At 35.1% G+C, this 26,038-nt stretch overlaps 1 protein-coding gene and 1 non-coding gene across 5 annotated transcripts in view; both read right to left on the reverse strand.

Moving 5' to 3' along the window:
• Nucleotides 1-343: 343 nt before the first annotated feature.
• The window catches only part of CDK17 (cyclin dependent kinase 17), a 116,018-nt gene continuing 90,323 nt past the window's right edge, over nucleotides 344-26,038 (reverse strand). For all 4 annotated transcript variants that reach the window (XM_031000594.3, XM_063694223.1, XM_055357438.1 and 1 more), the window contains 12 exons: nucleotides 22,112-22,168; nucleotides 20,676-20,790; nucleotides 19,427-19,521; nucleotides 19,070-19,132; nucleotides 16,795-16,918; nucleotides 10,958-11,078; nucleotides 8,461-8,558; nucleotides 7,839-7,944; nucleotides 5,399-5,441; nucleotides 4,303-4,393; nucleotides 2,602-2,679; nucleotides 344-2,073 (listed from right to left, as the gene is read on the reverse strand). In XM_031000594.3, the coding sequence (XP_030856454.1) occupies nucleotides 2,036-2,073; nucleotides 2,602-2,679; nucleotides 4,303-4,393; nucleotides 5,399-5,441; nucleotides 7,839-7,944; nucleotides 8,461-8,558; nucleotides 10,958-11,078; nucleotides 16,795-16,918; nucleotides 19,070-19,132; nucleotides 19,427-19,521; nucleotides 20,676-20,790; nucleotides 22,112-22,168 (1,029 nt within the window). In that variant the 3' untranslated portion in view covers nucleotides 344-2,035. The remainder of the gene's footprint in view (nucleotides 2,074-2,601; nucleotides 2,680-4,302; nucleotides 4,394-5,398; nucleotides 5,442-7,838; nucleotides 7,945-8,460; nucleotides 8,559-10,957; nucleotides 11,079-16,794; nucleotides 16,919-19,069; nucleotides 19,133-19,426; nucleotides 19,522-20,675; nucleotides 20,791-22,111; nucleotides 22,169-26,038) is intronic.
• Nucleotides 25,172-25,310, reverse strand: LOC115930391 (U4 spliceosomal RNA). Its single transcript, XR_004067017.1, has one exon. It is a non-coding gene; the product is annotated as a U4 spliceosomal RNA (small nuclear RNA).

Raw genomic sequence — 26,038 nt, forward strand, 5'->3', positions numbered from 1 at the left:
GAAGAAATACCCCTAGGAATTCCTAGGAAGAAACACTTTATGTAACAAATGGATATATATTTTCACCTTTTATACGCAAGAATTAAGCCTATGAAAAGCTATGTCAAATTTGTAACAGATCAAATATACATTCTATGAAGTGACAAATTTGATACTTTATAATTGAGAGTGCTATAAAAAAACCCAGCAGAAATTACTAAGCAAATGATTGGCACAAACAGAAAACAATAACACCTCTAGCACAGTGAGACTTCATTATCTTAAGAATGACCTATAAAAGAAAAGGACCCCACTCGGCACAGCCTTCATCCCCAAGAAAGAACTGTGACTCAACAAAACCACATTTTAACAACATGGAGATTTTGTTATTATAAATTTCAAAACAAAATGAAGGAATTTCCACATATTTATAACCTTCAAAGTACAATATTAATACATGTCTGTCAGTTAGAAAGAACAGCAGTTTGTTAGGCTACAAGGTTTAACATAAAACCAATTTACAAATGTGAAAAGCAGTAGTGGTCCAATATTCACCATTACACATGAATCTGTTTCTTCCAGAATTTTTTTTTAAAATTAAAATTTCAGTATCGTGAAATATTAAAATAACACCCCAAACATGCCACAATCACTATTCACAAATAAAGTTAAAATGAAATATACAAAAATCCACTTAATACTGTTAAATAACAACAATAAACTACAAGATTTCCTGAACAGAAATGGTAGGACCCCTGAATGTTTTACAGTGAATTTCAGGAAAAGAAATTAAGTTATGACTATTTTCATGATATGTAAGGCAAAAATTTACACGACCATTTCAAAATATACCAATTAAGATTTATAGTTTGTAAGATGCACTAAACAAATAGTCCTTAAAAGTGAACAAAAATGCTTAAAATACTGTTACCAACACCAAAGTGTGTTTATGATGTTCAAAGAGATGCATAATTAAAACTAATATTTAGTATCTCTGGTAAACAGATAATACCCACAATAATTTCAAGCAATCCTGTAAGTTCTCATTTCTCTTGTTTGTAATTTATCATGGCTCATTTCAAAGACATATTACAGCTTTCAGCTGATTCCAAGTGAATGTTATTGAAACACATAGCCCCCAAATGAAAGAAACTGTTCCCCAATGAAGTATCATCCTTTCTAATAAAATAAATGTATTTAAAACAAACAAAGCAAGACCTTTCGCGTTTGAACAGACTTCTACGGTTAAGTTTTAACTAAATTTAAAACACAATGTAAAATAGGTAAGTGTATTAGTATACAAATATCCAGTAATATGCAGTAGACATTTCTAAAGTGAGGAACACGTAAAAAATAAATAATTTTGGAGCTTTAATTTGTTGGTGTCTAATGTGAGATCCTCAAAATGTCAGGGATTCACTTGCTTGAATCAACTTCTGCATCACATGCTTATCTAAACATAATGTGCTTGTCAATCTCTTAGCTACTCTATTTGCCAATGTTCATTAAGAAATTATATAGTATAAACTTAAAGTGTTCAAGATGGCTCACTTATTTTACTATTAAGCAAAGCTAAATTTACATTCCAGGAAACACTGCAGTTTAATTTTAAAAACAAAAAATGCAGCAGTAAAACAATTCGTGAGGAGAAACAGATGCATTCACATATAATAAAGCCACTGCAACTTCTTCAGGCATTCAATTGTTGTGTTAAATAAACAGACAGTAGTTATTTAGCAGCAATGATTCCGCAATAAATAATGCACTGTGTTTCTCAGTCCTGCACAAAAATTGCAGCTACAGTTACATCAATAGCTGTAACCTACTGGCTCTAATGGCAGAGAAGACCTTAAAACCGACTGTACAAAAAATTGTCACACTGTGACAACAAATATAAAAACAATCTGTAGGTCTGAAATAAAAAGACTCCACTGTGAAGAGGACAGTGTAGACAAACGGAGATTCCAAGTCCACCAAAAGAAATAATTGCCTTCAGTTCTGAGTCCTTGATTGGTAAGAAAGGCTGGGGGCTGGGCTTGAAACCATGTTATCAGACTTAAAAGAGCATGCTCTGTCTTCTGTTCTTCCCATGTCCTAAAATATAAAGTCATTTTATGAGGCAGTTCAAGGTTCAGTTTTATCCCACATACAGTTATTTGGTGACTAGGAAGCTAATGTTCCCACCAGCAAAAGCTAATATTCCATGGTAAGAGTGATCAGCACTGTCTTAAATGACCCTTCTGTTGATGGGGTAAGTCTACAGCTTCTATGCTTCGAAGTGATGAACCTGATGACTAGGGAAGCACAAGATGTGTCTTCTGCCTCAGGTACCAGGGATGGCGTGTGCAGTGATCAAGCCAGGTCACTTGTAAAAGGTCTTTGTGCCATCTGCAGCTTTCAGGATCCCTGACTTGACTGAGTCAGATTTTTCTCTGAAGATTTACTGAGCTGCCCACATCATACAGAAAAGTGAGTACGTGCAATGCTAAACATAAACAGTTGTGGAATGTGCTGTACATTGGTTTTTACAACAATAATTTTACCGATCAATTTATAAACCAAAAGCTTGGTTCCACGCAAAAATTCATGATCGACACGTGAAATGGTTTATGACAAACACACCTGTCTCTGGATAAGAAGAATTTCGAAAACCCGGGTCCTTTTGCAACTGAATCTCTTTCAAACTGAATATTGATACACCTAAAATGCATAGACAAAAATTATTAGGTGAAGGTCTAACATTAAAACAAACACAACCCTACTATCAACAAATGTTTATAAAGCATATACTGATTCAATATGAAACCATTTTACAAGGTGATAGCCCTGCTGAAATTTTTCCTTTTTGTCCCAGTGTGTTGAGGAGAAAACTAAATGAATGAAGCAATCCACCTTTAGAACCTTTCTTCTTCCAACTCTGTGTCAGAGCAGGCTGTGGGCAAGTGTTTCTCTGAGGAGAATATACACTGTCTGTTCCAGGACTTTCTGGGGTTGGGAGACCCAGTCAAAATATATTATTATACTAGGTGTTAATTCTCTCTGTCCTTTCTCTGTCTCCTTACAATGACATGAAGGTACCAGGCCCTCAAGCTATCTTTGGAATTTTAGCGAAAAACAAGGAAAAGGTTTGTATAACCATAACTGCCTACCTCAAAGTAAAACTTGGTATTAATAATGAAACACAAATACCTTTTTCTTTTTGAGACGGAATCTCACTCTCTCACCCAGGCTAGAGTGCAGTGGCATGATCTTGGCTCACTGCAACCTCCACCTCCCAGGTTCAAGCAGTTCTCCTGCCTCAGTCTCCTGAGTAGCTGGGATTACAGGTACGCGCCACCACGCCCAGCTAATTTTTGTATTTTTAGTAGAGACAGGGTTTCCCCATGTTGGTCAGCCTGGTCTTGAACTCCTGACCTCGTGATCCGCCCGCCTCGGCCTCCCAAAGTGCTGGGATTACAGGCATGAGCCACCGCGCCCAGTGAAATACAAATATCTTTAAAAGAAAACTTGTAATTTATCTCTTTCATTTCCAATCTCTGTCAGAGAGGTATTCTTTCATTTAAATATATCCAGTAAAGTTGAAGTGAAAAGTATTAAGGATTTTTTATTCCAATTAGCTTTGTCACTGACTGCTACACAAGCTTTGATGAATCAATATTGTCTAATAAATGAGAATAGGAAATTAATGAAAGCTTTTGGCAGCTTAGTTCCCAAACATTCTTCTAATTCCCCACTCACCTTACTCTATTTTAAAGTAAAATACTGTGGTAATCTAAAAATAGAATGTTAAGAGTAAAATCAATGTTACTCAGGCATGGGAAATCTGCTATTACAGTGACTTTGACAATATGCTCACTGCTGTCATGGGGATAGTAAAGTCAGTGTGACCACAATAAAGGAAAATCATCTTTGTATCTTAAGAAAAAATGTATTTTCACAAGAAAACAATTTATGTTTCGGTTATGCTTCATTAGTTTTTGTTTGAAATTCACTTTTAACAACGCTAAATCGAAGCTAGATTGGGCCTAGGGACAATGCCTGTCATCAGATGGCATGTTTCAACTAAAGTCCAATAAGATCAATGATCCTTGCCTAAGTACTATTGGTTTCCTACAGAGGAGTGACAATGTGCTCAGTGTTACAAGAAATAACTAAATCATAGGGAAATAAGACACACACCTCCCTTCAAGAAATTCTAATCTAACTATAGAAAAGATTAGAATCTTAGGCTTAAAAATCAATAGCCATCTCCCCAATCACACCAGTCCCTAACCTTGGACAAATAAAAATAAAGCAGGGAAAACACTTTAGGATTTCTCTTACTTTCTGGTAAAGCATGTATTCTTGGTCCCAGACTTCGAAAGTACACATGTTTCATGGCCTCTTCAGCTGAAACCCTTTTCTTAGATTCATACTGTGAAAAAGCAAAGAACTGCTTCATTAGCTTTTTCTCTAATTACTGCAAAAAGTAGGAGATGGGCAAATTAGCATTTAGAGCTACTTAAAAAAAAATCTTGATTATTTAATATGATGACTATTTTTCAATCACCAATTTGGAATACTCCAGTTATACTCTAATTTGAGTCGCTGCTGAAATTGTGTAATAACATCTCAGTTCCACATTTCTAAGATAAGGCTGGATCTTAAACAAGAATTTACATTGCTTGTATTTTCTGAAGCAAAGAAAAATTAAAATATTTGACCTGTGTAGTTACTTCTCTTCATGAACACCAAAGGACTGGTGGACATATACCCAGTATTTTTATGGCAGCCATTCTTAATTACCTATCCAATACTCATTTCCCTTTTTTTTTTGATGATACAACCTAGGTTTGTTCAAGGTGTCCATCAACTCTGATAGATGAATCATGAATCATAACTGTTTTAAATTTAGGCTAATTATGACAATCCTGCTCCCCAATTCCCAGTCTTTCCTACAATTAATGTTCTGGCCAGTAAGACTTGGAAAGAAACCTTGTAGGGGTTTCTGTAAAGCTTTTGCTTCCAAGTTTCAAGAGGACTAATGTGGCTGGTACTACCCTTATAGTCCCCCCTTATTCCTGCTTTGGAGGGAAATATGAATGGCATTTGGAGGCAGAGCATCCTCCAAAGGCTGTAAGTATAAGGAAAAGAGAACATAAGAGAGCATAGAGAGCATCAATTGCAGAGAATGTGGCCTTGACACAGCTGATCAATGCCAGTAACCAACTACCTCAGACTGTTGTAGGTGACAAGAGACCCAGACACATTAGGAGAAACCATGTCTTTTTTTTTTTTTTTTAACTTAAACATGTGCCTTAAGCATAGATAATTTTATTTGTCATTAGCAATACTGAGGAAGTACTACTGACCCCATTCTACACATGAAGAAGCTGAGGCTTAACAACCTATTTAACAATTACTGTAAGATCTGACTTACCTGAAGAAATTTTGTTATCAACTCAATTCCTTCAGAGTCTAACCTAGAAACAACAAAGAACAAGTAAAAATTTATGCTCTCTTAGCTGATAAAACTTTTCAGATAAAACTATTTTCTAAGTATTTTAATCTGCTAAATTTAAATGCCCTAAAATAGTCACTCTTGTTGTCTTCAAATAGACTCAAATCTGTTTTAGTCTTAAAAGACTGGCCTTGCTATTTGTTTAAGGATAAGCCATAAACAACTTGGCTTCAATTTGAATTTTCAATATCCAAGAACAAATTAAAGAATTTAAAAAATCACCATGCTGTCTCAAAACAAAGAAACTTCAGTATTAAGAAAGCTTAAATATTGTATCACTTTTCGCAGTCTTTCACTAAACGCAAGTATATAAGAGCATCATTTTCCTATTATATAGGTGAAAACAGAGACAAGTGACCCCAAAATGTATCACTGTTGTTCAAGACAAACACAGAAATGAGCTATTCAACAAATTTTTACAGAGTTGTCTGCTTAGCACCGGGTACTAGAAGGTATTGAGTTCAATTTAAATATGCTACAATAACTTCATAAAACTTCATCAATGGTGGCCGGGTGCAGTGGCTCACGCCTGTAATCCCAGCACTTTGGGAGGCCGAGGCGGGTGGATCACGAGGTCAGGAGATCAAAACCATCCTGGCTAACATGGTGAAACCCCGTCTCTACTAAAAATTAGCCAGGCGCGGGGGCAGGCGCCTGTAGTCCCAGCTACTCGGGAGGCTGAGGCAGGAGAATGGCGTGAACCCGGGAGGCGGGGCTTGCAGTGACCTGAGATAGCATCACTGCAGTCCGGCCTGGGTGGAAGAGCGAGACTCCCAAAAAAAAAAAAAAAAAAAATTCATCAATACGGGATATAAAACTAATGACATAATAAAGATGAAATTAGTATAACTAGGGGTAGTAGGGTTAGGGATTATCTTTTTTTTTTTTTTTTTTGAGATGGTGTTTCGCTCTTGTTGCCTAGGCTGGAGTGCAAAGGTGCGATCCCGGCTCACTGCAACCTCTCTACCTCCTGGGTTCAAGCGATTCTCCTGCCTCAGCCTCCCGAGTAGCTAGGATTATAGGCATGCACCACCACGCCCAGCTAATTTTTTGTATTTTTAGTAGAGACAGGGTTTCTCCATTTGGTCAGGCTGGTCTCAAACTCCCAACCTCAGGTGATGTGCCTGCCTTGGCCCCCCTAAAGTGCTGGGATTACAGGCGTGAATCACCATGCCTGGCCTGGGATTATCTTAATGGAATAATCTCTTGATCAGAAATAACAGGTTCTATCTTACACTGCCTTTCGCTGGTGGAAGTACAATTATGAATAAAGTAACGTTTTCTTCCAAGTGCTCTCAAGTGGGTCCTGTGGATGCTGCAGTCTAGACATTCTATGTAGTTTGCCATTCTAGCACATAACCAGAGTTCCCTGGGCACAAACTAGGCACTACAGTCATGGAGACTCTGCTTCAAAGAAAAGCTTCAACCTTCTACACTGAACATTACCAAAAAGTAATTAAAGGACAAAAATAGAATTTATGCTACTTGGGAGAGACATGCAAAAAAAGCCCAGCAAGTGTTATTATTCTTCCTAAGAAAATCTAGTTAGAATGGTATTAGTTGCTATAGTAACAATAAGAGTACCAACTCACATAAATACTTTAAAAATATTTTTGGTGTCATAACTGTTTTGCTCTTCCTTCCCTAGCTTGAAAATAAACGGAAGCATAACAAGTGTGTTATGTTGTGAGCAATGTGAATGGCTTTGGGTTAAAATAAATGATGTCCTTATTTGGTACCTTGGTGACTTTCAAAATTTGGGGGGGTTGGGGGCAGGGAGATGGAAAATGCAGTCAAAGGGGTTATTCTATGTTATCTCCTGAAAATGTAATACATTCTACAAGTAAAAATGTTCTGACTCTAATTTTATTGGGAGCCTTGGATTGATCTTGGGGTAGGTCTAAGAAGAAACTTAAATGAATGGCTGACATTTAGATGTTACATTTTGCTAAGGAATTGGACAGAGTTTATATTCTTCAAATATGAATTACATCATTAACACTGGTCAAAATACTGATAGGTTACCTTGTGTTATAGAGTCAAGATTTTACTTACATAACCCTTTCTTAGGTTTTTGTTAAGTAAATACAGAATAATTCTGTAGAAAGCAAAACAGGAATTTCATCATAATCTTTGTGGTACGGAATAAGGCATTAATCAATGTCTTCTTTCTGGGAAAAGTAACTACATAAACTCTAGAATTCTAATACATATACAGTTCAAAATTAAATAAGATCCTAAAATACATAAGGATTATGTGTATTATGTATTTTTTCCTGAATCCTTACTGTGGCTAATCCTTCAAAAGATTGAAAAGAATCATGTGTTTTCCCCCCTTTCACATAAGAAAAAAAAATACCTGGGTGCGTGGTTAATTAGAGGCTGTGGTTTATATTTCGGAAAGTTGTAGTTCTTGAACTCCTCATTTGAAGAAATACCTGGCCAAGTTTCCTGAGATGGAGTTCCTGAATTAAAAAAAAAAATTTAAATATATTTATAAATATATATAAAATTTATATATAAAAATTATATATACATATATATAACAAAGTGTCTTAGAGAATAATTTACATTTACCAGATGACTTAACTATTTCAACTGCAATTGAAATGACAGAAATAAATGTACATGGACTTTTTGTTTGGACTTTGCAATGATACTGTAAAAAGGATGCCTGGCCCTTTTTCTATCCAGTTGATACCAAAAAAGTTAGCAATATTCCTTAATAATATGGTGACATCCAATTTTCCATACTAATTATGTTCTGTTTTTCCATAAAATCTTTATTGCAAAGATAAAACTTAGCAGATGAAGTTACCTAGAAGGATCTACCTTCATAGTGTCCATTCTAATTATTCTAAGTTACAGCTGTTTATGTTAGTCTCAGTATCTAATTTTAAAATATGTATTTTAGAGATACAGTCTTATCCAGCTAGTCAATTATGGGTGCAAAATCACTGGGAAAAGATTTCTTCTGTTACCTAGCAGTCGGAAAATTAAGTGCAGTTCATCTTCCACAGTTGATCCTGGAAATAAAGGTCTTCCAGAAGCCATTTCAAAGAAAATGCAACCAACACCCCTTTAAAATAGATCATGAAAATAATTTAGCAATTCATTTACATATATGAAGCACAAGAATCTTTTCCTTAAGATTGCCTCTCTGCAGAATTTTGCACTAGCCTGTCGGAAAACCTCTTGAAGAGATATTTTAGATCTAACTAATTTGTTCGCATTTACCCTATTTGTCTCAATTTCTATATTGCTATATCCATTTTTCCCACTTAAAATGTCCAACTCTCCTTTGCATAATCCTTGAAGAATAACACTAACAACAGCTAACAGTGACTGAAGATTTACTATGTGTTAGAAATGTTTTTTAAGTGCACTAATTATCTCACTGAATCCTTGTATTAGCAATAGTGTAGACCATGGATTGAACAGCAAAGACAGGAGTGGGGAAAAACAACTGAAGAGATATTATGGTAATCTAGGAGATGACAGTGAGCGAAGGTAGGCAGGAGAAATGGAGAGAAACAAATGATGTTTTGATGCAGGAAGCAGAGGCAGAACATGTTGGTACAAGGCGGTGTGTAAGAGAAGGAAAAGAAAAGGATGGTGGTTCAGAGAATAGAATGGTGGTTCTTAGAATAGTCATCTAGGAACTGTATGTACACACATAGTTTAAGATATAATCCTTCCATTAAAGGGCTCATAATCTAGCAACTATATATAAAAGTTAATTTTACATATTAAGTGTTATATAGAAAGTAAAATGATATAGTTGCTATGGAAAATAGTACGGTGGTTCCTCAAAAAATTAAAAGTAGAATTACTATATGATCCAGCAATTCTACTCCTAGGTATATATCTAAAAGAACTGAAATCAGGCCAATGCAGGAGGATTGCTTGAGCCCAGGAGTCTAAGACCAGCCTGGACAACATGGTGAGACAATGTCTCTTAAAAAGAAAAAGAGAAGGAGAGAGAGATAATTGAAAGCAGGGTCCTGAAAAGGTATTTGTATACCCATGTACACAACAGCATTATTTACAATAGTCAAAAGGTGGAAGCAAACCAAATGTCCATCAATGGATAAATGGGTAACAGAACGTGGAATATATATTTAATGGAGTATTTTTAGCCTTTTTTAAAAAGGAAGGAAATTCTGGCATACACTACAACGTGAATGAACCTTAAAGACATTATGCCAAATGAAATAAGCCAGTCACGAAAAGACACACACTGCATGATTCTACTCATAAGTGGTACTTAGAACAGTCAAATTCATGGAGACAGAATGTATTATAGAACAGTGGTTACCAGAAACTGATGGTGGGGGAGGGGAATAGGAAGAAATTGTTAAATGGGTACAGAGTTTTGGTTTTGCAAGATGAAAAAGATTCTAGAGGTAGATAGATAGTGGTGATGGTTGCATAACAATATAAATGTACTTAATGTCTCACAACTGTACACTTAAATTGGTTAAAATGATAAACTTTATGAGTATTTTACAATACTAAAAATTAATTTTAAAAAGTTATACGAGACATTTTACATAAACTGTTCAAGACAGCAACAGAAATCGGTATATGACTTATTACCACATGAAGAACACAGAAAATAAATGCAACCACAGTTCAGAGGAAGGAACTGCCAACAGAGGCTAGAGTATATTCAGGAAAGGATTTATGAAAAGCTGTATTTTGAACGTTACTAGGAATGAGCCCAAGTTAGAGCACCGGAGTGGGCATTCCAGACGGGTGGACTGGTATGAACACCAAGAGCAAAGGTAGGAAAGTCCACATTATTCCTGAGATATAGTGAGTATGCCATTTTGCTAAAAGGGAACATTTGTGTTGAGAAACAGTCTGAAATAAGTTGGAAAAGGTAGTTTAGAGACATCTTATGGAAATCCTTAAGTATCAGATTGAGGAATTAATTGTACCTTATTCTATAGGTAATGAAGGGGGTGGCAATAACGGTGTCTGAGTAGAAGAGTGTCAGGATCGAAATGGTGTGTGAGAAAGATGACTACAATATTTTAATTATTACTTTTAGTTCAAGTTAAAGCAGAAAGATTTTGGTGAATATTAAATGATGATAAAATGATAATTTTGTTTTAAATTACTATGTATCAGATACTCTTGAGTGTCTCATAAAGCACTCTTCTGAGTGTTCATTTAATCTTAACATCACCTACAACACTTCAAAGTAGTTATTGTTACTATTCCCATTTCCTTAAATGAGGAAACTGAGGCAAAGGCCAGTAATTTGAATAAAGTTAACACATAGTTCTAAATGGCAGAATTGGTATTTAAACCTAGGTAATCTAATTCCCATGCCAGAACTCATTAATCACTGTTACATTATGGCTCTTTAAAATAATACCTCCTTAAAAGTATATACTTATCAATACATCCTGCATTAACAGTTACATTCTTTCAAAATTATGAATGTCAGTGACATCTGTATATATTTACCACATGTCAATCTGTGTTGAGTACTCCGAGGAACCAAGAAGCACATCAGGTGGCCGGTACCATAGTGTGACAACTTCATTTGAGTAGGTCTTTGTGGGAACTGACTTGGCTCGGGCTAGTCCTTCATAGGGAAAATAAAACAAAGGGTTAAGAAAAAGCTTTAATGGATCTCTCAGACCCTATTCTCACCATGACTCCATTCAAAGGGATGCCTGAGATGGTTAATTCGTAGCTTCTTGAGGCTTCACCACTATTAACTTTATGAATTCGTTGAGTGCATGTGGCCCTAAGTCAGCAAATCCTTACATAGGTGAACTAAACAAGAATTCCACAACCAGAGACTATGCTTACTTTTATGTTTGAATACACCTGGTGAAGTATTCTGGGTGAATCTAAACTTAAGATGTTTTCCTTCTGTCCATGAATCATGATGACAAAATTATTTCTCAGCTGCAATTAAATTAATCCATAATAGGCCAATGACATTGATACACACAATTTTACTTCTAACAGCTATGAGCTTTTGTCACCTTTTAACCTGATTCCAACTTTCATTTGCTATACCTTTTTTATCAAAAACTGTAAAGTTATTGGTCCATAATCTCATTGAGATTTACTGACAAATCAACTTAGAGACAATTTCCTTGGAATAAAATTACAGTGCTGTTCTGTATTCCCTTTTTAGGTTGTAAGTTACATGGATCATTCTGGAGTAAGACAGACTTCATTGTCCTTGGATATTATTAATTGCTGTTTACGTCAGGGGTGTCCAATCTTTTAGCTTCCCTGGGCTACAATGGAAGAAGAACTGTCTTAAGCCACACATAAAATACACTAACACTAAAAACAGCCGTGACCTTTAAAAAAAAAAAATCGCAAAAAAATTTCATAATGTTTTAAGAAAGTTTACGAATTTGTGTTGGGCTGCATTCAAAGCCATCCTGGGCCATATATGGCCCATGGGCCATGGGTTGGACAAGCTTGCTGTAAGTGATATAAAACATTTGCCATTCCTTTGCTAATTTAATATGGAATCTATTGATAATCCAGAAATAAAGGCTAGAGTTTACAACTTTATCTCTTGAGTCACTAGTGTGAGAGAGTTGCTATTACCTCGAAGCCTCTAAATTATGATCTGAAGAAGCAACTTTAAAAAATATCTGGAAAATTACAAATTTATTTTGCCAAAACAAGGAAGAATTTATTTTTTAGGCTGAGATTGCTGTTATATATAACTTGGTATATCTGATTAAAATATTAAAGAAAAATATCACAAAAGAAAAAATCAATTTTACTGAATAAGGTTACAGAAACAATGTCAGAAATTTAATTAGGCAGGACTCATATACTATTTCAGTTCAGTATAATGGTGAAAGGTTATAACTGGAACAATGTTGACATTACTTCATTTAATTACATGTTTTACTCTAGCATCTCAACTTGGTGAAGTAAGTCCAACAAATTATTTTCATACCAATTTTGGTAATTAATTAACAAGATGGAGGTAGCTTTCTGACCTCTCTTCTTGATATTAAAAGTGGGTTATAGGAAGGCAAAGGACAGGGTTGCAAACATGCTTATCCTGTAACATACCATATCAAGGCAAATTACCAGTTATAGTTTCCTCAGTATCCTACTCTCCCACTCCTGAGAGGATTCCGAACTATGGTGTTGGTGTACATGGCCTTCTAGTTCACAATTAGAATTTCAATATTGGTTGGAATGAAATGAAACAATCTCTCCTAAACAAAATTAATTAAATGTGATATGGTATTATTATACAAGCCATTTTCTATCATTAGTGAAAATATCTGTCTGTATCACTAGTTCCTAGACTTCAGATTTTCACTGATCATGGGAAAAGGGTAGAATTTTCAGAGGGACAGAGAACAACTTATAGTATAAATACTCAAAGTTATATGACCCTCCTTTACATGAAGTCATATTTACTATGCAACCAAAAAAAAAAAAAAAAAGGAAGAAATAGAGACAGAGTTGAATATACTATCTCACGGAATAATCAGAATTTCTTGTTGCCTTGTGGGTAAAATTTGCCTGGCTTGCTTTGTAGAGGTTGGAAGCAAAATTTAAAGCACTCAGAGTATTCCCTGATAAAAGTAGTTGTTGTTTTTTTTCTTCTTCTTTTTGAGACAGGGTCTTGCTCTGTCTGTCAACCAGGCTAGAATGAAATGGCTTGATCATGACTCGCTGAAGCCTCAACCTCCCGGGCACAACTGATCCTACCATCTCAGCCTCCCAAGTGGCTGGGACTAGAGGTGCACACCGCCACACCTGGCTAATTTTGAAATTTTTTACAGAGGCAGGTTTTTGCCATATTGCGCAGACTGGTCTTGAACTCCTGAGCTCAAGCAATCTGCCTGCTGGGCCTTCCAAAGTGCTGGGATTACAGGTGTCAGCAACCGCACCCAGCCAAAGGTAAATTTTTTATAGTCCTTGACATTCCTTTTGCTTTTTTTCTTTTTTTTTTTTGAGATGAAGTCTCACTCTGTCATGCAGTGGCATGATCTTGGCTCACTGCAACCTCCGCCTCCCGGGTTCAAGCAATTCTCCTGCCTAAACTTCCCAAATAGCTGGGATTACGGGTGTCCGCCATAATGCCCAGCTAACTTTTCTATTTTGAGTAGAGACAGGGTTTCACCATGTTGGTCAGGCTGGTTTTGAACTCCTGACCTCATCTGATCCACCCGCCTTAGCATCCTGAAGTATTTCTCTTCACTGCCATTCATTTTGGGATTGGGAATAAAGAGCATTACATGCAGGTTAGCGAACAAAGAGAAGGAGAAGGAAAAAGAGTGAAAAGGAAATAGTGGCTGGAGGAAGGAAAGAGAAAGAAAAAAGAGAGAGAGAGTAACAATTATTATAAGGGAAATAACAACATAAACTATGCCCAAGAAGAGACTTTATGAAAGCATATGTAAATAGCATATAATTTGTTATTCAAACACAGGTAACCCACACATTTCCTTTTTAAGGAAGGAAATGCAAAAAGTAATTTACCCTTCAAATGGCAAAGTATTAAACGAGCAAAAGTATAGAAATTTCCAGAATAAACTCACCATTTAATGACAGTGAAGAGTAATACTTGAAACACTCATATTTATTAAATTTAATGAAATACTCCAAACATAAAACTACCATAATCAAAGCCAGGTGTGATGGCTCACACCTGTAATCCCAGCATTTTGGGAGGCCAAGGCAGGCAGATTGCTTGAGGCCAGGAGTTCGAGACCAGCCTGAACAACACGGTGAAACCCCGTCTCTACTAAAAATACAAAAATTAGCTGGGCGTGGTGGGCATCCCTGTAATTGCAGCTATTTGGGAGGCTGAGGCACCAGAATCGCTTGAACCCAGAAGGCGAAGGTTCTAGTGAGCTGAGATTGCACCACTAGACTCCAGCCAGGGTGACAGAGCAAGACCCTGTCTCAAAACAAACAAACAAAAAACTACCATAATCATTTATGAAAAAAATTATGAATTTAGTTATGGAAAACTGCATGGGTTTTTAAAAACTAAGTTCTCTAAGAGTATTCAAACTCTCAGAATGTGGAATACAAAAAATTCAACGCTGCTCTACAAAGTTCCTTCAATATGAAAAAGTTTACTTTCTAGAAGCAAAAAGAGCATTTAATTTTACTTTCAATTCCCTTAAAACCAGATTAGCTAAAAAAAATAGCTACAATTAAATTACTGAGCATATAATAAATACAGAGTAATGGTGGCAGGTATATTAAGGGAACGCCTTTCAGTAGTTGCTTCTAAACTCATTGTTCTCAAGGCCCATTTTATACTCTTGAAAATTATCAAAGACCTAAAGAGCTTTTATTTTTGTGGATATATTTACTGATATTTGCCACATTAGAAATTAAAACTTAGCAAATTTTAAAATATTATTTTCTCTTTAAAAACACCACCCTTTATATGCAGCATGTATGACATTTTTATGAAAAACATTTTTTTTTATAAAAACAAAACTTAGTAAGAAGAATGGCCTTCTTTCACATTTTCGTAAATCTCTTTTAAGTCTTGTTTTTGTAGAGATGGGGTCTTGCTATGTTGCCCAGGCTGGTCTTAAACTCCCGGCTTCAAGTGATCCTCTCACCTCAGCCTCGTAAGTGCTGGGATTACACCCCTGAGCCACTGTGTCTGGCCTAAAGTCTATTTCAATAGAAGACAACTGGATTCCACATCTGTTTTTGCATTCTGTGTGTTGTGATATGTTGCTTTGATACATATCACAATATGTATCAAAACAGATCAAATATACATGTCACAACATACATACATATATGAAGGAAATCAAATCTCACACAGATATGAGGTTGAAAGAGAAGGCGCATTTTAATAGCCTTTTCTGATAAATGTGAATAGTCTTATTTGACACTACATCAGAACTAGAAAGTAAGTGGTCTCTTAAAAGCTATGTGTTAACAAAAACTGTAACGATGAACTTCTCATGCTTTTGTTGCACTAAAATTCATTGACCTTGTACTTTAAATGGGTCTTTTATCCATGCATGATTCTGTAATATCATGCATTAGCCATTTGGAAAACAGTGGTTCCCTGGGTTATACATTCCAAATGTTTATACACTTTTTCAGCATATTGAAAAATTGTGTTTGTTAACATCAACATCGATCTCATCAGAAAAGTCTCTAAGTATTGAAAAGCCATCAAACTCAAAGCAGATCCAAATTTCCAAACTCTAATTTTTGCTTGAAAACTTGAATTTTATTATTGGCAAGAAATACTGACAGTTCTTTTCCTTGAAATGATAGGCTTCCTTCATTCATTTTCAGGAAAATGTCTGCCAAACACCTAAGTCTGAATAACCACAGTTTGACTGTCAGTCATTTAAGTAAAAATGGTGTCCCCTCAAATAACAGGGCTAGTTCAATGTGCACTCAAATAATCACATGAGCACTTTTCCCTGAGAAGTAACCACATTATTTGTGTGTGCAGCAAATGAGTTTTATGTACACTTCCCATTTTATCACATAAAATATTAAAAAGAATTCAAGGATGGAAATTAAATATAATTAATAAATTTTATTGCTTCATCATGTAAGTGTAACTGACAGTTTTCCCTTTACGTAAGTGTAGTGGTAAAGAATACAATGATGGCCTGGGCATGGTGGCTCATGCCTGTAATCTCAGCACTTTGGGAGGCCGAGGCGAGTGGACCACCTGAGGTCAGGAGTTCGAGATCAGCCTGACCAACATGGTGGTCACGCTAAAAATACAAAATTAGCCAGGCATGGTGGCGCATGCCTGTAATCCCAGCTACTTGGGAGGCTGAGGCAGGAGAGTCACTTGAACCTGGGAGGCAGAGGTTGCAGTGAGTCAAGATCACACCACTGCACTCCAGCCTGGGCTTTAACAGCAAAATGCTGTCTTCAAAAAAAAAAAAAAAAAAAAAAAAGAATACAATGATATATTTTGGTGCCACTACTTTGATGTATAGTTTTATGCATTATTATTTTGGGACCATCATTGCAAATATTAACACAGTGAAAAAGGCAAATAACAGATGGTACAATTTTGGTAATATATTTACATTTAGAGGCCTCCTACAAGGGTCTCAGGAGCCCTAGGGGTCTTTGTCCACACCCGAGAACAGCCTGTGCATTTTAGAATTTGCTGCTAATAACCAACATAAATCACCAACCAAAGTTCTGTCAAATATCTTATTCTGTGGGCTACCGAGAAAATTTCCAAACCCACATAAAAGCAATGGCATATTATGACAGTGGTTGATCTTTTAACCATTACATTTTAGAACCTGGAAGTACTAATAAATATCTCATACATTCCATACCAAAATCTGCTAGCTTTAATTCTCCTTTTTCATTAATGAGGAGGTTCTGTGGTTTCAAGTCTCGATGCAATACCTTTCTTCTATGGCAATATGCCAAACCACGTAGAATTTGGTACAGAAACAGCTACAGAAACAAATAAATAAAAATTAGTCTTAAAGATGAGACATGCTTTAGTATAAGCATAAATGATGGTAAGCAGAAAAGCAGCTGGCCTAGAACATTGTAACAGGAAAAAGAAAGTAATTGCATCCTTAAGTACAATGTCTTTTTCCTTTTATATATAGTGGCTTTCTGAATTTAATAGTTTATTATTCTATTTGAAGCATCTACCTATTTCTTTTAGTCTAACAGTATCTATGGAAATATTTTTTAAAAAGTAACTTCCTCCTAGCAGTAACAGTTGATTTACTGTGGAAAATGACTTAAAAAAAAAAAAAACATATCCTCATAAACTTACAGGCCTACTAAGGTTTACATAGTTTAATTATAAAATTCTGGCAAAACAACCAACCAACCCCCCTCCCACCCATCTCTCCTTGAAAAAAAACAAAAACAAAAACTCTGATCTGGGGCAGTGTCTTTAAAACAAGGCATTGGAATTGGCGATTTTATGAAAAGTCTGAGGTATCAAAGAGAAAGCTGCTGCATAGCTCTGGCAAATTACTTACTATAAAAATAACTAAACCAGCTTCTATCACCCATCTCTTGGGTACTTTACTTTCAGCACCTCCTACTCAGCCTTCAAAATCTACTGTGATTCACAAAGGGGCATTAGCACTGTAGTGTTCTGAATGACTCTGAAAAAAGTAATTCCTATAAGGCTAATGGTAGAGTTTTTGCTGTACATTTTGGTAGAAAGAGGGTTACGGAACACATAAGACCTTTGATTCTCTGGGGTTAACAAAAAGAACCTCAAGTACAGAGGATTCAAGAGTTTCCCCTCAGTTCATCTGTAGGCGAAAAACAGGGCATCCGAACACTGAGGCAGCCAAGGCAGCAGGTCAACGGTATGCCTGAATGAATTCTCTGTGCCAGAGTCTCTGCAGTCTACATAATTATGTTTTTAAAACTCTAAAATTACTATTTAAATGAATTCTTGTTACACTTTGTATTTTGAAAGTATAAAGGCCATTTAAACAAATAAATAATAAAACGCTTTCCAACTTAAGCTAATCATGTAAACCTGGCATTAAAGAAATAAATGTCTCAACATTTGTGAAATTATCATCATTAAGGACCTTGTTTTATTTTCAAATTATTGCCAATAAAAAAAGCAGGAAAAACAAAATTAAAACCAAAAAAGATACAAAATGACAGTTATAACACTTTGCAAACAAAAAATGTAAAATAAGATGAAAACAACCCTGACAGAATATATATGGAAATACATTTAAAGCCCTTTTTAAAAATCCTTAGCAATGTGTTATCCATATGTTCTGAGCTGTCTTTTAGTAACAGAAACTGGCTCTCCTTTATAACCACCAAACTTAATATTTTTTTAAAATGTAAGTTTAAAATTACTACCTACAGAATTAGAAATGTCTGAAGCACACAGCTGCGACAGCCTATTTTCAGAATAGGTTCTTACATATTGTTGACTAAGTTTGGATAAATAAATCTTTGCTAAATTTGGACACACTACTCAGGTCAAAGAAACCTACTATAAGAATACAAACTATGCCGGATGCTGTTACTCAGTTAATAACTTTTGGGATCATCTGGCACTGATTTTATGGCAAACATTTTTAGCATTAAATTTTTAAATATGTTGTAGTAAGAAAACACACCAATTATCTTACTCTTCTTCCTGACAGTATAGATTGGTATTTCCAGCATAGTGTTCACAAAACCTGCATGTTCTGGCCTTATTCATTAGTCCTGAAAAGTTGTTGTTTTACAATTAAATACCATTTATTTGGGGAGTTCACTATTTAAAGAAGGCCTTTCACAGAATGCACCCATCATTCGTATTTATTTTGAATTTTTTTTTAAAGCAGAATACACCTGTACATATATTCTATATTAGGACAATCAGTTGTAATGTGAAATGTCAAAAGAATGAAGTGGTTCTACAAAAAGGTCTGATCCTAAGAAAGCTATAGTGTAGTAAACAGAAGTTCTGGGTAAATATTGCACGTTCAGAGGACAATAACCCATTTAAAAGGCCAAACAGAAAACCCTGAAGAAGAGTTATGAGGCTGGTACATTTCCTTATATAATGGTTCACCTATGCTTTAAACAAAATTTAAAAATCACACACGCAAGAAAACATACCTTTACGTTGTGCATACTCATGATGTTTCCACAGTCATCCATGTACTGTTTCAGGTCTTTATCCTGGAAAAACACAGCACTCTGCTATGTGATACATCATTTTCAGAATATTGTGACTGGTTCACTTAATAGTGTTTTTCAAAATTAGTTGTTTTTCAAGAAAAGATACTGGATGCACCATACACATAATTTAATGAAAAACTGATAACTAAACAATAAAGTCTCTTGGGCTGTTAAAAAGTCCAATTTAGCTAAGCACAGCTGCAGTTTAAAGAAAAATAAAAAACCAACTAAAAGTCCAATTTACTATGTTTTTCTAAAGTAAAGTTAAATACTGAATTTTTATGAGATGCTTACCAGATACTCAAACACCAAAGTCAAGGATTTATCTGTGTGAACAATGTCATGTAAGGTTACTATATTTGCATGTTTTAAATCCTTTAATAGTGAAACTGCAAAACAGAAAAAGAAAGACAATTGTTTAGTCTGTGGCAGTCTTTATAAAAACCTGAAGTAAGTTGAACATACGAACTGATTAAAAGATTCTCTTAAGTTTAGGTCTTGGGCGGTGGCTGACCCCTATAATCCCAGCACTTTTGAGAGACCAAGGCAGGCGGATCACTTGAGCCCAGGAGTTCAAGACCAGCCTGGGCAACAATGCTATTTAAAAAAAAAAAAAAAAGATTCTCTTAAGTTTAAAGCAATAATTTACCAAGGGGATTGGTTGTAAAAATGTTCATGGAGGCTGGGCACGGTGGCTCATGCCTGTAATCCCAGCACTTTGGAAGGCCAAGGCGGGCGGATCATGAGGTCAGGAGATCGCCTGGCTAACATGGCGAAACCCCGTCTCTACTAAAAAATACAAAAAAAAGTTAGCCGGGCGTGATGGCGGACGCCTGTAGTTCCAGCTACTTGGGAGGCTGAGGCAGGAGAATGGCATGAACCCAGGAGGCGGAGTTTGCAGTGAGCCAAGATCTCGCCACTGCACTCCAGCCTGGGCAACAGAGCCAGACTCCCTCTCAAAAAAAAAAAAAAAAAAAAAAAGTTCATGGAAATCAATTTTTTCTTTTATACTACTGGGTTTGATATTATAATACTTAAAATTGTCCCCAATATTATAACATTCTCCATATCATCTTCTGTATTTTTCCTAAATGTTAACTTTTGAAACTTCTGGCATTAATTTAAAGTACAAGGAACCATTTTTCCCCTCCACATTACTAATCAGTTGCCTCAAGCCATTTTCTGAATAATCTTCTTTATAAAATGGTACTATGATATAAATATGTTTACACACTGTTTTTTAATATATTTAGTTTATCTGGTTAATTTATAGTTACCATGTTCCTCATGTACCACTGTATAACATTTCCCTATGACAAATAGTTGTCTATGATAGTGATTTTTAATGAATTCAGATTTCATTATAAGTTATACACTAATACAATTAATCCCTTTGAGTATTTGTTTTAGAAATTTGCTTTTTAAAGGTTTAATTACATCTTCCAGTCATTTATTACTTGTATATCTGAGCTCTTTTTACTTATAAAAAATAAACTCTTATTCCACCACTTTGATTTTAAAATGTTCTGTATAATTATTATACCTTCTCTTATAGCTGTGCAGGGTGCACCTTCTTCATGTTCCAATCGGATCTCTTTTAATGCCACCAAATTCTCTGTCAATTTACTTCTTCCTTTATATACTGTTGCATATGTACCCTATAAAATATATTTTTAAAGGACGCATCAAAAGTATCATAAGAGTCTATTTAATACCATCTTATAATAAAGAGCTCTACCTGAATTTCTAGTTTCTAAGCATTGTTAAATTCCATCTTGCAAAGAAAAACACACAATGATCAGCCATGGCTTTTCTTACAGTAAACAGGACTTTCAGTTCATATGCACAGCTTCCATACTTCTGTAACACTACAGAGTGCCTCAAGAGTATAAAAACATAGACAGAATATTTACTTTTTGTACCTTATTTTAGATTAACAATTAGATCAATAGCTTTAAAATCAAAGGTGCTTTACCTGCAATGGTATATGGAGACTGATGGACACTAATTGAACATATTAATTGAAAAATGAAAACATAATGTACATATTGTTAAATCATAATTTTTTTTTTTTTTTTTTGAGATGGAGTTTCATTCTTTCGCCCAGGCTAGAGTGCAGTGGCACGATCTTGGCTTGCTGTAACCTCCACCTTCCGGTTCCAAGCGATTCTCCTGACTCAGCCTCCCAAGTAGCTGGGATTACAGGCGCCCGCCACCACGCCCAGCTAATTTTTGTGCTTTCAGTACAGACGGGGTTTCACCATGTTGGCCAGGCTGGTCTCGAACTCCTGACCTCGTGATTCACCCGCCTCGGCCTCCCAAAATGCTGGGATTACAGGCGTGAGCCACCACGCCCGGCAATCATAAAAATTTTACCCATGTTTCTAGACTTTTCAGAATCTTTGTACATTAACTCTCCTTTAAAAAACAAGGATCTCTTCTATTATTGCCAGGACAGCCCTCAAGCTCCTTTAAGCCTTCCCTATTAACTACTGTTTTCTTTGCCCTTTCCTACTATAGGAGGTAGTCCATTTCTAAATCAGTAGTACTAGTAGTAAGTTCAAGAAAACCAAGATCTTAAGAATTTCCGTAACCTTCAAAAAATGTGTTTTTATCTTTATTCTGATTTTTCACAGGTCTGAACTCATGCAATTTCCCATGGTGGCACAGACAGTAGACTGGCAGTAGACTAAGTGACAAATGCCTACTTTGTTATTAAGAAAACATAATACTTTCTGCTTCAATAAAAATTTCAAAGCTATAAAAAAAATTCATTTCCTCTCAAACTGATAGGATAATTTCAAGAATTGAAGACTCTAACTCCTAGAAACTCTGTTACCTTTCCAGAACAAGTATATAATCTTGTAGACATCAGTACTTATGTTTTTTCCAGGTTAACAAAAACCGTGGAGTAACAGAGTTTGAATGACGAATAAGAAAAAAATGTGTCTTACATTTTTGAGATAAATATTTACTTACCTCTCCAAGCTTTTCCAATTTGATGTAGGTTTCCATTTTTCCAAAGCCAATTTCTGACTGAAAAGTAAACAATGAAAAATTTAGTATTTACTTTTTTTTTTTTTTTGAGACAGCATCGTCTCACTCTGTTGCCCAGGCTGGAGTGCAGCGGCACAATCTTGGCTTACTGCAACCTCCACCTCCCGGGTTCAAGTGATTCTCCTGCCTCAGCCTCCGGAGCAGCTGGGATTACAGGCACGCGCCACCAAGCCCGGCAAATTTTTGCATTTTTAGCAGAGACAGGGTTTCAACACATTGGCCAGGCTGTTCTCGAACTCCTGACCTCAAGTGATCTGCCTGCCTTGGCCTTCCAAAGTGCTGGGATTACAGGCGTTAAGCCACCGCGCCCAGCCTTGTATATATTCTTAAAGTTTCAATTCATCTCTTCCTCAACTTCTGAAACTTTCCCACTCTAAAGAATGACTAAGAATAGAAAAATCTGATTATAATCAAATGGTTGAATATCAAGTTTTAAAATAAACCCAATGTTGGAACATTCAAAGGTTCAAAAATATCAAAGTTCACAATCAAAATTGTCAACCCAACCTTTATATATACACAGTAAACATTCTGTCATGAAAAATATTTGGTTTTATTCTAAGATACCACAGGCATTTTAAGATACTAAAGAATCTTATCAAGGATAACTACTTGGGATTTTCTTTTTAACAAAATTGCAAAATAAATAATTTTCCTATGTATTTTCTCCCTCACCAATCTGAATTCCCAAGGAAGTCCTGCAAACAACAAAATACTATTTGTTTCAGGCTTTCCAATCAAAATACAATGAAAAAGACAACTGAAAATCATGCTCTACTATCGATCAGGAAGTGGCAAGCATAGAAGCAGCAATGTAAGTCTAATAATTCTGGCTACACCCCCCTCAACCCTCGGCCAAAAAAAAAAAAAAAAAAAAAAAACAAACCCACAACAACAAGAGAAAATGCTTTAAAAGTGAGTTCTTAAAAGCCTTGCTTTTAAACCTTGAGCTCGCCTGACTATTGTGTATGGAGATGATAAACAGGGTACATGAAATATACCTAAATATGTAATACAAACCCAATATTTAAAATGAAAAAGAAAAAACCTTAACACAAAATTTAGGAAAATTTGTTTTTAGATAGATTGAAAACTAGGGACTGAGAGAGCAGAAATATTTTAAAAAGTAAAACAGAATGGGAAAAGAATTTTCTTAAAGTTGCTTTCTAGTACCCCTTTGTAGATAATGGAAAAGGTAATGATAATCTAAAGAAAGATTCACTTGCTTAGAATGGTGCAATGCCCTTAAATAAAAAGCCAGTGAAAGGAAATAATGTTTTTTAATACATTATCTCAGTTCTCAAAGGTGTATAAATTATGCCAGATGATTAAATGTTGTGATTCAGTCAAACTCTAGAGGTCTAAATACGCAATTTTCCCTTGGAACTGTGGAATAAAATTAAAATAATCCTTGGTAATTAGACTTGCATCACTTACCATTTCAGACAATAGGATAAATTATCCAAAGTTGAATGGCCAAAAGTAGCAGAGGCCCCTCAAAATAACTGTTTTTATCTTTTTGTTACAATGATATGTATCATATTAAAAGCCATGTGGAAAACTGCACATCCAATAGTACTTAATTCAATTTTAGTAAACTAATTAAAACTTTGGTCACAGGTATTATTGAATAAATGAAAAATTATTTTTGCATTCTATGACATTTTCCTATGACGTTTTTCATAAAACATTAAATTTTAAAATGAAGTTTTACGACCATCATACACTATTCATCCATGTATTGTCTTGTACATGACTCAGTATTAAGTCCTTCGCTTTCTAGCCTCAATAACTATGCAAAATAAAGAAGTAAAACTACAATAGATAACATTTTTAAAATACAAGTGAAGTTTTTAAAATCAGTATGGAAAACATGGCAAATAGCCCACTATCTGGTACATGACAGTCTGATTACGAATAATCTTTTAATTTATATATGTTTTATATAGCCTATTTATATATGATCTTAAATACTTTACTCCATAAAAAAGGCTACTTGCCAAGATCACAGAAACTAATAAAATATCTTTATTCTGATACTTATCTCTGGAATTTAGGTGCTTAAATTCATGAATATGGAACTACCGCATTTTTGCCATGAATTTTAAGTTTTGTGTCATCTTTTATGGGGGAAAAACACTATATTGAGAATAAATGCAAACTAGTATGAACAAAAGAATGAATATTCCTGAAAAAAATATTTAAAATGTCATTATAACAATGAGAAGCACACGGGAAATAAGACTGTAAGCTAGGCATTTTTTCTTCTCAGAAGTAGAGAAATTTTCTTATTAATCCTTTTATCTTAAATGAATGAATACTACTATGTTCTTAAAACATCAAATACACTAGGGTCCAATGGTTACTATGACAAAACGTCGAGGTTTGCTTTAAAGACTATGTAAATGGACTACAAATTAGACTGTAAAGACAAATATGTAAGAGGTTAAGTTTAAATTTGAATAATCAGTCTATAAAATAAACAACACTACTGAATTCCACCCATGCAGGCAGGCAGAGAATTCAGACAAAGGCACAATTACACTAGTGAATTGTCTGTCAGATCCTAATTCAAAAAGTAAAAGCTTAGCCCCCATTTTAGTAATCTCCAACTTAGGATTTAATGATTACATCAAAACAGTACTTACTGAATCTTTAAATAAGATTTTTAGAAAATTTTGCTTGCATTTTTATTTGCTGAACACAACAAGATTAACAATAGATATAATGACTAGCTTGTTGACATGCTCTCCTACAGAAATTATTCAGAGGACAGAGGACAAAGCTCATTTATTCAACATTTACCCAGCACAATGTTAGGTGCTAGAGAAGACAGACATGATTCCCACTTTCATGAGTTCACAATCTAGCCTGAGTTCCATCCTAGATTATTTTAGAATATTTTAAAAGTTTCACAGAAACAGAAATAATAGCTAAAGAAATAGCACAATAAGCTTTATAATGTGTATATTGTTGTTTCAGTCTCTGTAGAAACTCAAAAATTGCCAATGCCAACTATAATCACAAGTTGTCATGGTGGGGGTATTTGGGAAAAATTTTCAATTAGCAATAACTGTGCCTTGGATAAACCTTGGGTATGATACTATCACTGCTCAAAGCTTATATTTTCATGTAATATAAGAGCCCCCTTAATGCTGCTTTCCAGACAAATGAAGATAATTTTTTCTGATATTTCACTGTTCCAAGAAAATACTTCACTTTTTGACAGCCCCAAGCAAATTCCTATTCAGATGGCTCTTAGAGTATAAACACATGAAAATTCTAAATATATATATAAATTAAATTATAATTTATAATAGTCTTCCTAGAATTCACTGTAACTTGTAAGCAATACCAAGCCTTATGGGAAACTTCTTGTTTACTTTGGATCTAGCAACATAATTACTCTATTACAGGCTGGAGATGCTGTTCTAGCTGAGCTTCAAAACAAATAAAGCACCAGAGGTCCCCCTTATCCACAGGGGATACTTCTAAGAACACCAGTGGATGCCTGAAACAGCAGACAGCACTGAAACCTGTATGTACTAGGTTTTTCCCTATACATATTAAATACACTCCTAAGATAAAGTTTAATTTATAAATTTTGCAGAGTAAGAGATCAACTAATAAAACAAATAAGCATAATAATACACTGTAATAAAAGTTATGTGAATGCAGTCTCTATCTCTTGCTCTCAAAATAATCATACTGGCATTGTATTCACCTATCTTCAGACTATGTTTGACCTCACATAACTGAAATTGCGGAAAATGAAACCACAGATAAAGGGGGAAGCTTCTGTATGTACAGAGGATCCATAGATGACATTTTAAGAGTGAGTATATATTA

This window comes from Gorilla gorilla, chromosome 10, assembly GCF_029281585.2.
Source record: "Gorilla gorilla gorilla isolate KB3781 chromosome 10, NHGRI_mGorGor1-v2.1_pri, whole genome shotgun sequence".
Lineage (NCBI taxonomy): Eukaryota > Metazoa > Chordata > Mammalia > Primates > Hominidae > Gorilla > Gorilla gorilla.